Source organism: Eucalyptus grandis, chromosome 5 (assembly GCF_016545825.1).
Source record: "Eucalyptus grandis isolate ANBG69807.140 chromosome 5, ASM1654582v1, whole genome shotgun sequence".
NCBI lineage: Eukaryota > Viridiplantae > Streptophyta > Magnoliopsida > Myrtales > Myrtaceae > Eucalyptus > Eucalyptus grandis.
Genome location: NC_052616.1, coordinates 15,524,535 through 15,540,146, shown reverse-complemented (window position 1 = coordinate 15,540,146; position 15,612 = coordinate 15,524,535). Strand labels below are relative to the sequence as shown.

Below are 15,612 nucleotides of genomic sequence, written 5' to 3'. Positions count from 1 at the left end.
ATAATTTCTAGAACATTGATCTTGTTTTAAAGATTTGATTTACGAAATTAATTTCAAAGTGACGAGACAAATTTAAGGAATCGCTCAACAAAAATATGATTACATCATCTCTATAATCAAGTCTTGTGAGAAACTGCTAAAATATTTGATTTATCTTAGGAAATAAATTTTAAACTATGGTATGACAAGAAATATTACTTAAAATTAGAATCAACATTATTGTATGACACGATAATTTAATTTACATTTCGCCTTATTATTTCATCTTTTATCGAGCGACATATAAACATGGTTCATTTTTATTTAATTATTAGCTAGCATGGGCATTTTTACGAGATTTTTAGGGGAAAATTTGATGTAAAATTCCTTACGTGCGCTTCAAATTATCCCTATATTTTTTTGGTAAAATTCCAAAATGAGACCCAAAGTGTCATCTTTTTCTCCAATAAAAGCCCAAAGTGGACATTATTTCAAATAGGGACCTGAAGTCTTTATTACTTTCTCAAATAAGGGCCTGAAGTGGATGTTGTTTCAAATGACAACTTAAAGTAGTTATGTTTATGTTTGTTTCAAATAAGGACTTGATTTTCGACGATCAAGGTATTTTCGTCATTTACCATTTTCCTTCCTTTTTTTTTTTCTTTCCTCTTTTTTTTTTTTTTTGGTTCTTCTTCTTCCTCTTCGTCGATGGTGGCCGACCATCGGCGATGCCTCAGAAGGATCGGGCGAGGGCCACCCACGCCGGCTACAGGTGAGGGATGGCCTCGCCAGCCCTTTATAGTAGCTAGCGAGGGCCAACCTCGTAGATGGCCCTTGAGTGAGGGTCACCACACCCAAGTGACGCCATCCCTCACTTGTGGCTAGTGTGGGTGGCCCTCTCTGGCAAAGGTGACCCTCACCTAGCCCTTTGTGGGCATCACCGATGGTTGACAACCATCGACGAAGAGGAAGAAGAAGAACCAAGAAAAAAAAAAGGAAAAAAAAAAAAGGAAAATGCCAAATGAGGAAAATATCTCGATCGGTCGAAAAATTTAGTTGGTCGGCAATCGGCGAGGTCGGGTCTTTATTTTGAAAACAACCAAATTTTTTGGCCTTATTTGAAACAACCAAACCACTTCAAGTTCTTATTTGAAACAAAATCTTCGAGCTTATTTGAGAAAATAAGGGTACTTTAGGTCCTTTTTGAAAATTTTCCTATTTTTTTCTATTATTTTTTATTTATTATTTGAACGTGTTTATTTTAAGGCCGAAATGCCGATCCATTAGCTTTCCTTCCTCCCTCCTCGTTCAAAAAGGCGAGCGAAACTCCGCCCCGGCCATAACGGCCAACGCCTCCTCCTCTGCTCATTCCTTTCCATTCTCTCTCTCTCTCTTTCTCTCTCTACCTCCATCCGTCGGGTCCGTCGCCGTTGCATGTGCGGGCGCTCGGAGCTCGTGGCGAGCGTCGTCGGCGATGTCTTTCTCCGATTCGGAATCGTCCTCCCACGGCGGCGAGTACAGGACCTTCGGCCAGATCAGCCGCGACCGTGAGTCTCTCTCTCTCTCTCTCTCTCTCTCTGTGAGATTTTCCGATCGCCTCTTGAGCCGGAGCTGTGTTCCGGTCGATGTCGCCGAATGAGCGGCTGGCTTATCTGCCTGCGTTTGGAAGTCTCGGTCTCACGTTATCGCGTCTGGTTTTGCATGCGTTCAGGTCTGCTCCATGAGATGCTCGGATCTGCGAAGACAGGGGATTCGAAATCGACTTGGAAGGTACGTTGATGGCAGGATCTACGCGAACCATTTGCGTGTAAATCAGGTTGATCGAGTGTGTTTTTTTTTTTTTGTATGGATTTGGTGACTATGGTCCTTAGCGCTTGAGTAGGAAGAAAATGCCTGGGATGCATAGGCATAACAAGATCCTGCGAAATCGAGGGGAGAGAGAAAGCTAGAGAGGGGAAAAAGAGTTTCCCAACCTGAACTTTTATAGACCCAAGATTTATGAAGAGTAGGAAATGCTGTTCCCCCAGTATTGATCCGGCTAAGTTTCTGCAATCATTAATTCGGATTGAGAAGGGCCACCCACATTTACGTGTATTGAATTTACCAAGAATGTAAATTTAGTGGGCATCTTTTTCCACTGTGTCTCCAAAGAGAATGGAAATGGTCTCCCTTTTGAGAGTTGAATCTGCTGAAGAAAAAGTTGCTGGTGGTGCAAATATGGGAAATGAGATCGTTTTTCAATTGTTCCGATGCTTTTCTCGCAAATGTGACGGGAGGAAGCTGCTGCTATTTGCACAGAAAAGGAACAAATGACGAAGAGCCTCATAATACAGGAGCATTTGCCTTAAGGCTCCCCCAAGCTGCTTTTCTTCTAGATGATTTGTGCAGACTTTGCCATTGCACCTCATATTGCTACTCACTTGAGTTGCTTGGCAGAAAACATTATACAGGTTCATTGTTGACCCATTCAGGCAAGAAGCTCAATGCAGCATCTGGAGACTAACTTTTACTAAAAAAAGAGGCTTGTGTTAGAAGTAAAAGTACTAGGAAAGAAAGATAGAAAACAAATTGATGCCTGAATTACCATTGAGTGCTGAGGTTTCCTCTATGCTCCTGGACCATCTAAAAGTGACAGCACTTGAAAAAATCCCATGACTTAAGTTAAAGTTATTTTTACCAGTGGCATATGCTCATTTTATAAGTTATTATCTTACCAGGTGTGAGAACATAGTCTGCCAGCATATTTGTGTGTAGAGATTTAGCAATTGCTTTTAGGGATTTAGATCGCAGGAGCAAAGTTTGTTACTGACTAAATTCTGAGAAATTATTGTCTTGGATTGGTCATTACGCTGCCAAATAGATTCCTCTAAGAATAAATTCATGTCTAATTAACCTTGCTGAAAAATTGCTTCCTTCTCTCAACCTTGATCGACGTGCTTCACACTTTTTCTTTTTTTGTTATAAAACTGCTTGTTGTTCCGAAGTTCTTCCATTTGTGGATTATTCTTCTCATCATTGAACGACCTTTTACAGGTACTCATCATGGACAAAGTTACGCTTAAAGTGATGTCATCTTCATGTAAAATGGCAGATATCACAGATCAAGGCGTTTCCTGTAAGCATAAACCAAAATATGCTTGCTTTACTTTCTCAGTGCTTACTCTCCAATTATACCTCTTTACTTTTTTTGGGATAGTGCACATTGGCCTCAATTAGATAAATGAGAGTCCAAGATATCAACTTTCCTTCACAACTGTAATTAATTATGACCAGAATGCTAAAGATCGAATCAATGGCTGTTTAAAGCACATGTATTCCTCCTGTCATCAATTATTAGTACCTCCATAACAATTTACTAAAGTGTGCAAATTCTGGCTTCCTCCAGTGGTGGAAGATCTCTTCCGCAGAAGACAACCGTTGCCATCCATGGATGCTATTTACTTTGTCCAGCCATCAAAAGAGAAGTATTTTCTCCTTTTTTTCCCTCCTTTTTTGGCTCATAAATTTGGCCCATCCATCATAACATGTAGATGTGTTGCTTGAAGTTCGAACGAATGTGCTTTAATATCTACATCAATTTTATTATCTTCTCTTAGGATTGTGCCTTAGTGAATTTCCACTGTTGATCTCTACTTGATAAGAAGTTAATGAAAAGTATGTGAAGGATTAGGATGAACTGATGCCCCACTCTTTAAAGAGCTTAGCATTTCACTTTACATCCATGAAATTATCTGCCCCTTCAGAGGAACTGGAGACGTGGTTCAAATTGTTTCAGCTAAGAACATTACTCTTCTCATCTGGCTGTTAGTCTGTTGTAATCTGAAATCTTGAAGCTGGTCACAACTGGTCTAATTAAATACTGAAACTCTAGCAATTACTGTCTCAAGTGTCAACTTTCTGTTTTGTATACATTTGACACAATGGGATCCTGGTTTGTGCATTGATGTTCACTAACTGGTGAGTGAAATAATCACATTTGATCACTATTCGCTAGAATCTTTAGCATTTGTTATGTTCATTAAGGCCAGAAGATTATCCGCTCTATGCAACTTGAAATCTTATGTGTACCTTCAGTACGGTGAACCTAAAAATAGCTCTCTATATATCGTCGTAACATATTCTGTCATAAAAAATTTGAAGTTCATTACAGTCAGCTTTTAGGTTTGCTCCTAGAGTTTATTTGTAACACATCAGGAATCAAGTGTCACTTGCCATTATATCCAATGTAGTCCAATCCAAAAGCTTGAGGGAGGCTACCTATATTTCCAGCCTAGACAAGTGGCACAAGCCCTGAATCTTTGTAGAGGGGAACTACATGTATATGCGGTTTGAACAAACCCTGTAAAGAAACAATGTGGGATATTTTAGCAAATTTCTAACACAAAATTTCTAATTTGGCATTGTCATTGAGACATTTTAAGCTTTTGTGGTGATTCAATTTATGGTGAATTCATCCATATAATTTGTAACTTTACCCCTTATATCTGGTAGAGCCCTTTGTTTTTCTTATGGTTCCCTTTCCTGGTCATTTGTTATTCTGCTGATCAGGTTGAGGACCTTTTCTGACCTTATCTCTTGCTAGCTGCAGTGTAATTATGTTCTTGTCGGACATGTCTGGAAGGGTGCCCCTATATAAGAAGTATGTGACCATTTCCTTTCCACGTTAAATACTGCCATAATAGAATATCCTGTTTTTAATGCTAAAGCTGGAAACTCAGCCTAGCCATATTGTTATTATTCCTAAATGCCCTTCCCTTTCTTTCAGGGCATATCTGTTTTTCAGTTCACCTGTCCCTAAGGAGTTGATTAATCACATAAAATGTGATACTAGTGTGCTTCCAAGAATAGGTGCATTGAGAGAGGTATTTTAGGTTACCACTACACAGAACACCTGCAATATATAACGCATCAATAACGTCTTATGTATGATTTATTTGTTTGGTCCTGAATCTGCAGGTAAACTTGGAGTACTTTCCCATAGACAGTCAGGTACTTAATGTCTTACATCTTTTGGTTTTTCTAGGGTAATGAATCTGCTGGAGATGCATCCAGTCCTATTAGCAAGACATTCTTGTATGTATTAAGATGAAAGATTTTCTTGCCCTTTCAGCATAGTTATAATTAATGATGCACTTATATCTGGCCATTGTCCTGAAAGGTTTGTGATAACTTTGCTGGGCGTCCTTGTTTCATTAGCTAGAGGGCATTTCTATGTCTTTTTCCGTATTATTATGGGTGATGTCTCAGGTATATTGATCACTTTTCAAAAGTAGGATGCTTTTTTCTCTTTGATCCTATCCATTTTTGCTTTTTACCAGAAAGTATTGTCAAGGATTTGCTTTGAGTATCAATAAGTCTTTTTAACAGCCAGTCCATCTTCCATTCTCATCAGATATCTGGCTTGATTTTTATTATTTCCCTCGTCCTTTTTTGTTGATTGATGATGCTAAGAAATTTTCTGTCAATTTTGATTTTGTTTGAAGTACATTTAAAGTAAGTACTGGTTGCATTATCCTCTCCGTGTTTTTTTCTTTCATTATGCAAGATTTTGATGCTCTCTTCTATTGTTTTTGATATACTTGAACACAATGGATATTCCCTATAAATTGTCTAGTCTTTCTCTTGCACTATGTCGTCATCATCCCTGGAAATTGACATCATCACACTATTTACCAGGCTGCTACATATATTGCAGCCCTTTGTCCATGCTACTGGAGATCATGCTGACATTGTTTTTCTCCTCCTATGTGAAATGAGCAGGGTTTTGTCACTGATCATGAGAGAGCACTAGAAGAATTGTTTGGGAACAATGTTGAGAATGCACGGACATTTGATGCTTGTTTAAACACAATGGCCACTCGAATATCTACAGTTTTTGCTTCTTTAAATGTAAGACATAAGCTATGTAATGTCCTGACAATTATTGTCTAGCAACTGTGGCATGATCACAGCATTGGCTTCTATTTTCATTTCAGATTTGTGCTCTTCATATGTAAGAAAGTAATATTACAGAGAAAACAAGGTGAATAAGCAGAAGAATCAAGATAGGGCCTCCATTTATCTTTACCACCAGTCACGGAAATTAAGCAATTCTGAAAGCTTCTGAATGATAAACTTTCGCAACTAATGTTCTCCTCAAGATTTTGCCAACTTATTATTGTGCTTTTGGTTTCTGAAGTTTGATAAAAAATAAAAATAAAAATTCTCTATGGTTTGTTAACAAAAAGTAAACTTTTAAATCTACATTTTTCTCACAGAGGTCGCAACTTTGTTCTGGTGTTTCTGGTTATCCAGAACCAATTGATCCTCATGTGATCAATCATGGGCTTGTCTGTGTCAAACAGAATTTGCATATTGCTAGAAACTCCCTTTTAATCAAAATGCATTTTTTTTGGTTTTTTTGGGCCTAATATAGGTTGTGCTTCCCTTCTCAGTAGTCAGTTAAAACAGACTTACACTGCAGTTAATGGAGTCCACTATGATGCTTAAAGATGGAGATGTCAATTTGGAGTCATATAATTCATGAACGGATGTTGAGAAACACAATGGGCACCGTGCTAAAAGAGCAGGAATAGCTAGTCCTGTTTTGAACTACATTTGTGAAGTGTGACAACAAATTGTTTGAAGAGAAATTCACATTTTCTTATAAATTCTGTTTCATTTGTTTGTTCAGGAGCTGCCAAATGTTTGGTATCATGCTGGTAAAGCAAAAGGCTCACCACAAGCTCGTGATTTAGTTCCTTCAAAGCTTGCCACTGCCATTTCAAGCTCTCTCATGAAATACAAATCCATTCCCAATTATCCACAGAAGGAAACATGTGACTTACTCATCCTGGATAGATCTGTTGATCTGGTACTTTCTCTACAGTGGTTAGCTACTTTTTTCTTTCTTATTTTTCTTTAATTAGATATGAGCCAATTTCAGATTGCTCCTGTCATACATGAATGGACTTATGATGCAATGTGCCACGATTTACTAGATATGGATGGGAACAAATATGCGTATGAGGTACTTATTGCTCATCTTGATAAATTGGTTTATCTGATGTCTCTTCCAAATAATTTTACTTTTGGAAAACATGACTATATTTCAGGTTCCTAGCCAAAGTGGAGGTCAACCTGAAAAGAAGGAGGCCCTCCTTGAGAGTCAAGATCCAATCTGGCTAGAGCTCCGCCATTCACACATAGCAGATGTGTGCAATACTTTTCTTTGCTGGGCATATGTTTTGCTTCATCAAATCCATTTCTAATAACCAATGCAAATCCAATTATGTGTCTTATCAGGCTAGTGAAAGATTACATGAGAAGATGACAAACTTTGTAAACAAGAATAAAGCTGCACAAGCCCAAAGGAGCTCAAGGTTGGTTTCCATATCCTTTTTTTGTGTTCAAGTACCTTCTTTAATTGCATTCTCAGGTAGGTATCATGTTTTTCCTTTATTCTTTTATTCATTGCTTATGGTTCTTCCAGCATAGTATTATAATTTGCTCCTATTGCTTGCATGGAACATTTTCCAAGAGATGATGATAATTATGTTAGTGGATAAGTCTTCAATTGCTGTTCTATCATCAAAAACTATTTTTACCTGTTTACCTGGTATATATTGCTGTATAATCACCAGTGTGGCACTGACACAGCAACAGCATTTGGTCTTATAAACATAGAAGTAACAAGATTGCAGCCAATTTCTTTATTTACGTATCATATCATACTGCTGCTCTTAATTTTTATGGTGATATTGCTGCTGAGTTATATAATCTTCTTTGATGAGGGGAGAAAAGTACAATCCAATATTACCATGGCTTTATTCAGTTTCAATGTGGCCAAATAACTTGTGAAGCTTTACTTGTTTTGTCACTAGAAACTGTGATAGAAATAGAAGTATAAGAGGTGTCTGTGAGGAATCCAGCTGCATGGACTTCTTATAATAAAACTCATCTTTATGCAGAGATGGAAGCGAGTTGTCTACACGAGATCTGCAGAAAATTGTTCAAGCACTCCCTCAATATGGTGAACAAGTTGACAAGCTTTCCCTCCATGTAGAGGTTGGTTTATATTCACTTCTAGAGAAATAATGGACGCACAGTGGTGTAGTTTTTTGGGAGAGTGCATTCCCATCTTCTTTTGGTTTTTGCAATTGTACAGCTGTTAGATCTCAGTCTTTTACCCTCTTTTTTTCTGAATAGATCTCCCTTATGTCATGATTTTGTTGATATAGCTTCTATGCTCTTGCATTTCTGGTGGGGCAGGCTTTACACAGATCATTTCTGGTGTTGATTTTGTGCTGATTATATTTGTAACTCTCATTATATAGATTGCTGGGAAAATCAACAAAATTATCAGGGAAATAGGTTTAAGGGAACTGGGGCAATTGGAGCAGGATCTTGTATTTGGAGATGCTGGTGCTAAGGATGTTATAAATTTTCTGAGATCAAAGCAGGTTATTTCATGCCAACCTCAATTAGATGCATTTTCTTTGGCTTAGTTATTATGCATAACATGTCATTCAGGTATTTTCTTTTTTCAATAAGCTTTGTTAAATGTGCAGGGTGCAGCTCCAGAAAATAAATTGCGTTTGCTGATGATATATGCAACTGTATATCCTGAGAGGTTTGAGGGTGATAAAGCGTCAAAGCTAATGCAGGTGATTGGAGTCTTAAAGTTCTATTTAACCTTTTATTAGCTCAATATTTGTCGGAAATCTAAGAAGGGAGACCTTCTATCTAAGACCATGCTCGACAATTGCTTTTCTAAAATGCTTAAGCAAGCTATCAAGAAATAAGATAAAAAGACAAATAGCAACATCATTTCTGATAAGGCATTACCTTAGAAGGGACATATAAAAGAGAATCTAGAGATATAATCGATGCATAGCCTCCTCTGGATTTGTCTTCCCAATCTTGGATGATAACTTCACAAAGACAAGAGAGAAGTTATTATACAGATTTGGATTACAGGAATACCAATAGGAGGATTTCTAGACACAGTTGTTTTGCTTTATGGAGTTGTTTGATTATCCCATTTTGCAAGAGTGGTCTTTCTGAATGGGTCCTGATTGTGAAGAGAGAAGCTACTCACAAGCAGCTAACTTCCATGTAGATACATATGACTGGTTGTATGATTTCAGATCCTTCTAGTTAATTCTTCATCTACCTTGTTTACCACAGAAAAGGATGGACTTCATATGGTCATCGCGGAGCTCATTTTCTGCCGAGATTGAATTTCTGTTTTTATATTTCTCGTTATGAAGTACTTTCTGAGGTTGCACAAAGCAACACAATTTCAAAACAGCAACATATTGTAAAATAATGTCATTGACTCCTTATTCATTTTTGGCAAATGGTTCAGGTAATTTTGAAAACAATTTGCAATTTTTTTTGGATTAATGTTTTCCTACTCATCTTCAATCCTGTAGTTTATTTAATTTAAATAGATTTTCTTGAAAGGCAAATCAATGAAAAGGACGTAGGAATAAACACCCTTTCAAAGGTAGGATCTTGATCTGTCGGTGAGAAGTCAGTGCTCTTTGTCCCTTGCTAGTTGGGGGAAAGGTTCCATCAGATTTGTTAGTTTCACTTTAATCGGGAAAAATATCATCCTTGATGCATGAAGTTCTCTTATCAGAAACGTGAGATGAGGAGGAAAGCTCTACGCCATATTTTTGGTATTCAAAAACTTTTTAATTTTACAGCGAATTTCTGAAACTCCCACGTCATCATCTTCTGTTTTACCTTGCTTAAGATGATACTCTTAGTTATTCTTCTGCCTCAACTTTCTTTTTACCATTATTTGATTTTAATGATTGGTGTGGTGTTTTTGTAGTCTTCACCTCTATTTATCTTTAAGAACTGCAGAAAATCAAAATGGCTCAAACAAATTATTATGCAGTGACTAATCAAAAATTACTTTTGTTCATGAAAACAGTTGGCTAGATTATCACCCGTGGACATGAAGGTCATCAGTAACATGAAATTGCTTGTTGGATCTTCTGAAAGTAAAAGCTCAGGCAGCAGTTTTTCTCTCAAGTTCGATGGCCAAAAGGTAATCACTTAAAATGTTTAGAAACTTTTGATTAAAATTATCTAGAACTCTTTATTACAGTTGAGCAACTGAACAAGTTCCATTTTTTGATGAACATCTTTTGATAAATAGACCAAAAATGCAGCAAGAAAGGACCGAACGGGTGAGGAGGAGACATGGCAACTTTCACGATTTTACCCCATGATAGAGGTATGGCCAGAATTTCAAAAATCTTAGGTTGTTAGGATCATCTTTATCTTCTACTGCTTGAGATTATTGTTGACATCACCTGTTGTGATAAATATTATCAGAGTATGTCACCAGGCTTCCTGTCCAACTCTGGTCAAGTGTTGTTCCTTGAATGCTTTGTCTTGGTTAAGTAGTTCAGCTAGCTCTCTAAGGCACATTAAATTGTTGATATGGTATTCCTGATTGAGATTGGTTCTAGTATAATTCATTCAGCTTGATACCTACTATTGGAACGTTATACAGCACCTTTTTATGAAAGGATAGAAACCCTTTTCATGAATCTTCATGACTCGAAGCTTAATCTTGATCTCAATTTAGACATTAAGTGCCCAGTCTTAAATTATCTTAATCGCAAGATGTACCTAACGGCTATGGAGACCAAATTAGATTTTATTCTGCACTTCTAGGGCGGATGTCTTGTATACGTTTGGTACTGTGGACAGGGATAGCTGTTTCTATCGATATAACATGAGTACTCAAGGAAAAATGCCAGATGGCAGCATAAAATTGGGAGACAAATATTTGCAACGTCAGAAAATTGAGAAACTGTTGTAGGAAATTTACATATGTATGTGTTCACACAGCAAGCTAATTTTACTATTATATCTCTTGGCATGGGAGATAGTAACAAAGATTGCTGAAGGACAGCATCGACCAAACTTTTGAAGGGAACAGGCATCGCGGTTTTTAAAAAAAAAAAAACACGGGATGCATCTCTCTCTCTCTCTCTCTCTCTCTCTCTCATGCGTGTGCACGTTCATGCGTCTGTGTGCACCCATAATAGGACAAGCCATTATTTTCCAAATTGCAGAAAATTTTGAGATGGGTGGTAAAACGAGATGTTCCGAAGATCATTTAGTTTCTGTTAATGCCTGTTTGACCTGTATTTTTTCCTTCCAAACATGAACTGGGTGAAGAGTGGCCATTATGCGAAGAAATACAATAGCAAGGGCATCTTTTTCCAATATCGAATCCTTAGATTATACATTTCTTTCATTGTTATTTTATGTTAAATTGCCGTTTAGTTACTACATCTTGTCCAGAAAAGGAATAAGAACAATTGCTTCATTTGGTATTATCTATGTTTCAGGAGCTTGTTGAGAACCTAAGCAAAGGTGAATTACCAAAGAGTGAGTATGCTTGTATGAATGATCCGCAAGCAGGGGTCACTAGTACTAACACTAAATCAGTGCGAAAAAGTCAAGCTCCCGTTCCTCAGGCAGAAAAGAAGGCTCCTGCTCAGTCAATGAGATCCAGACGCACTGCCACATGGGCACGATCTCAGCATTCTGATGATGGGTATTCAAGGTAGTCTCACCTCTTCATTTGCATATCAATAGGGTTTTCTTCTGTGCAGTCAAGCACTCATTTGACAAGCATGAGACAATATAAAGTATATAAGCTACAGCTGTATATTATTATGTTAAACCAGTTGTAGCTGTATCTTCACTCCAGTCTTTAGGTATTGTTCGAGACATGCTGAAATACAAATGAAACCTCACAGCTCATTTAAACTCCTTCACAACAAAGGAGATTTTTTTTTGGATTTTGAATTTGATCTATATTGGTATTGTAACCATCTCTTCTACTTCTCTGCAGTGACTCAGTCTTAAGGCATGCCTTTTCAGATTTCAGGAAGATGGGGCAACGCATTTTTGTGTTTGTCATAGGTGGGGCAACTCGATCTGAGGTAAGCTATCATTCTGACATGATCTTCATTTGGGGTTCCAATGCAAATCTCTGCTGCTGAATGGTCTGCCAGTAAGTGGTTTATTATCTTATGAGCTTTTTGATGGTCAAATTTTCAGCTAAAAGCTTGTCATAAGCTAACAACAAAATTAAGGAGGGAAGTCATCTTAGGTTCTACCAGTCTTGATGATCCCCCGCAGTATCTGACGGTAATATTATCTGCCTCTCTTTTTATTATCGAACCATTTTCAGACGAAGTAATAGTGGATTCCAGGCAATTTTTCTGACATGGCAATTTCATTCATGCCTTTCTTGTAGAGAATACGTTTGCAGAAAAATCTGAAATTCACTGCAAATTTTTAAATCTTCCTGACTAGTGTGGAATCAGATGAAAACTTCTTAGGCTCATTATAAGTTCCCTCTAATTTATCATCTGATAAGTAGTGCTTATAATTTGATTGATTTACCGTAAGAACTCTGAAAGATTAATGATGATGGAGACAACTATTATTTTGAAGACAGTGGCTTGTGCATGATGGTAGTTTTAGCAGAGCCAGATGTGAATTTTCAAATGAATATGAAGAGCAAAAGTGTTTAGTTATTGATCATTCTGAAAATCCTACACTGCTTCTCATGATTTCTTGGTGTTACAGAAACTGAAGCTACTATCTGAAAGTGATCTCTCATTAGAAAGTGTCAGAATCATGTAGACATGTTGAATCCCGACATTAGTTCTACCTTGTTCATGCCAGCAGGGAGGTAAATCTCAATGATTTGCTTCACTTGTTCAGAAAAGCATGTGCTAGTGTTTCAAAAATGAGGTCTCATGCATTACATGCTCCATATTTTTCTGTCCAGCCTGTAAAAGACATTAGGTACAGTTCGCAAGGAGTCAAGTTGGGGATCGATGTACCAAAGCTTCATCTGGAATGTAAGTGAATATGGTTGCATGCAAGTATGACCATCGTGCCACCCTTTCTGAGTGGAAAATAATCCTTTCCTCGATGGATCCGGAGATGTTGGTTTCACTAACTGAGAGTTGATTGACTCATGGTACATGTTGAAGAGCACATGAGATCAGGTCATCGGCCTTTTTTAGCTCAGATGCATCTTGCTCTGGATTATACTTAGTCCATCAGATGCTGCATACTGAACTCACTTAGGGATCAAGCTGAAATCAATCAACAGAAATTTATCTGAGCTTCGGGGCTGTTGCCTCTACCATTTTGCTTATGAGTCTCCCACAAGCCAACCATTCTTCTGTGAAACCGTTCCCCAGAACCTCAAGTGCATGAGCATGTATATACCAGATTCACTAAATCTATAACATTATTCTGACCTTTTCAACATGGGTTTTGCTTGATAAACGTTGCTATTGCGGGTTCTTTGGCAGTAGTAAATACTTGATCATGCCTAAGTGGTCCTCCTCTTGATAGATGATGGCTTGAAAGCGTGATTCCAATTTTCAAGCAATTTATTGTTGTGAACATGTTTATTAGGGACGGAAAAACAATACTGCGAGATCCGATGCTTTTTTCTTCCATGAATCGTAGAGTCACAGGGTAACTATCTCCATCAAGTTTTTATCTATTCAACCACGGGATGTCTCTATAAGAGCACGCTCCGTGTGCTATTTGCATGGCTCTAGCTCCTGCTCCGAAAGCTTCACCCATGATTCTTGCCGTTGGACTCGTGAAGATGGATGCGAATTACTTCCTAATGCAACGTCTTGCTCCGTTGTCTCAACATGCTTCACACAACATGGCCCGCAGCTCTTCGTTGCTTTGATTCAGAGGAAGTTACAATGATTCATCAGAGATTAATTTCAATCACTTCCTTCGTTCGATTAACAACAGTTTTTTTTTTTTTTAACTTTCCCACCTAAATTTTAAATATTCTTTAAATTTAAAATATTATGAAGACCTGATATGGGCCAAGGATTAGAAAGAAGAAGAAAAATCAAAAGTAAAATCTATTTCTTCCAGCTCAATTTCTTGACCTTTATAACTAAAATAAGCAGATTCAAAAGAATGTATACAGGGAAAAAAAATCACACATTGCTAAAGAGTGACAACGGCTACCCTAATTGGTTTTCCCTTTTTCTTTTTAACCATGAATGAATGTTATCTATTTTTTTTTTAAATGAAAGACTTTTGTCATAAACTACATTTATTTACCAAGAATTCTTTAAAAAAAAAAAAAAAAATCGAGCAAAAACCCGGTCGCATAACTATGCTCGACCCATCTTTGACCACTTTCATAGCATGCGTCCCACAAGAAAAGGCATGACAAGTGATACCACGATTTAGTATTTCTACGGGCTAGAAAAAGTGTACAAGCTTTGCGTCTGAAAATAATTAGTGAAAAAAGCTGAGAAATTTAAGGAATAATCGACAATAATCTTCTTGATTATTGTAATCTATGATTTTTGCCCATCAACAGTTTTGGCGTGAGTTCATGGTTTTTAAAATGTATTAATGAGCTTATCATGAAATTTCCCAAACTTTTTTTATATTTGAACCAGTTGCAGAGCCTACTTAATTAATTTATAAGTTAACGAGGATCTTTTTGTCGCCAATCTTGATTCCTTACCATGTACTGAAAATTGCATAAAGATGAGTTTTATAATAAGAAGTCCATGCAGCTGGATTCCTCAAAGACACCTCTTAGGTTCTACTAGTCTTGATGATCCCCCCGCAGTATCTGACGGTAATATTATCTGCCTCTCTTTTTATCATCGAACCATTTTCAGACGAAGTAATAGTGGATTCCAGGCAATTTTTCTGACATGGCAATTTCATTCATGCCTTTCTTGTAGAGAATACATTTGCAGAAAAATCTGAAATTCACTGCAAATTTTTAAATCTTCCTGACTAGTGTGGAATCAGATGAAAACTTCTTAGGCTCATTATAAGTTCCCTCTAATTTATCATCTGATAAGCAGTGCTTATAATTTGATTGATTTACCGTAAGAACTCTGAAAGATTAATGATGATGGAGACAACTATTATTTTGAAGACAGTGGCTTGTGCATGATGGTAGTTTTAGCAGATCCTGATGTGAAGTTTCGGATGAATATCAAGAGCAAAAATGTTTAGTTATTGATCATTCTGAAAAGCCTACACTGCTTCTCATGATTTCTTGGTGTTACAGAAACTGAAGCTACTATCTGAAAGTGATCTCTCATTAGAAGGTGTCAGAATCATGTAGACGTGTTGAATCCCGACATTAATTCTACCTTGTTCATGCCAGCAGATAGGTAAATCTTAATGATTTGCTTCACTTGTTCAGACAAATATGTGCTAGGGTTTCGAAAATGAGGTCTCATCAATTACGTCCTCCATATTTTTCTGTCCAGCCTGTAAAAGACATTAGGTACAGTTCGCAAGAAGTCAACTTTAGGATCGATGCAGCAAGGCTTCATCTGGAATTTAAGTGAATATGGTCAGATGCAACTATGACCATCATGCCACCCTTTCTGAGTGGAAAATAATCCTTTCCTCGATGGATCCGGTGATGTTGGTTTCGCCAACTGAGAGTTGATTGACTCATTGTACGCATTGAAGAGCACGTGAGATCAGGTCATCGGCCTTTTTTAGCTCATAGATGCGTCTTGTTCTGGGTTATATTTAGTCCAGCAGATGCTGCATACAGAACTCACTTAGGGATTAAGC

General features: G+C 37.5%; 1 protein-coding gene across 1 annotated transcript; it reads left to right on the top strand.

Moving 5' to 3' along the window:
• Positions 1-1,453: 1,453 nt before the first annotated feature.
• Positions 1,454-13,013, top strand: LOC104444351 (protein transport Sec1a). The gene is made up of 22 exons (XM_039311977.1): positions 1,454-1,526; positions 1,691-1,749; positions 3,013-3,094; positions 3,365-3,443; positions 4,568-4,618; positions 4,745-4,841; positions 4,936-4,968; positions 5,740-5,868; positions 6,653-6,832; positions 6,905-6,988; positions 7,074-7,172; positions 7,264-7,340; positions 7,929-8,025; positions 8,295-8,420; positions 8,529-8,624; positions 9,905-10,021; positions 10,133-10,210; positions 11,340-11,557; positions 11,849-11,939; positions 12,058-12,147; positions 12,592-12,697; positions 12,797-13,013. The coding sequence occupies exons 1-21, from the start codon at positions 1,454-1,456 to the stop codon at positions 12,646-12,648; spliced, it is 2,013 nt and encodes a 670-aa protein (XP_039167911.1). The 3' UTR covers positions 12,649-12,697; positions 12,797-13,013.
• Positions 13,014-15,612: the final 2,599 nt, after the last annotated feature.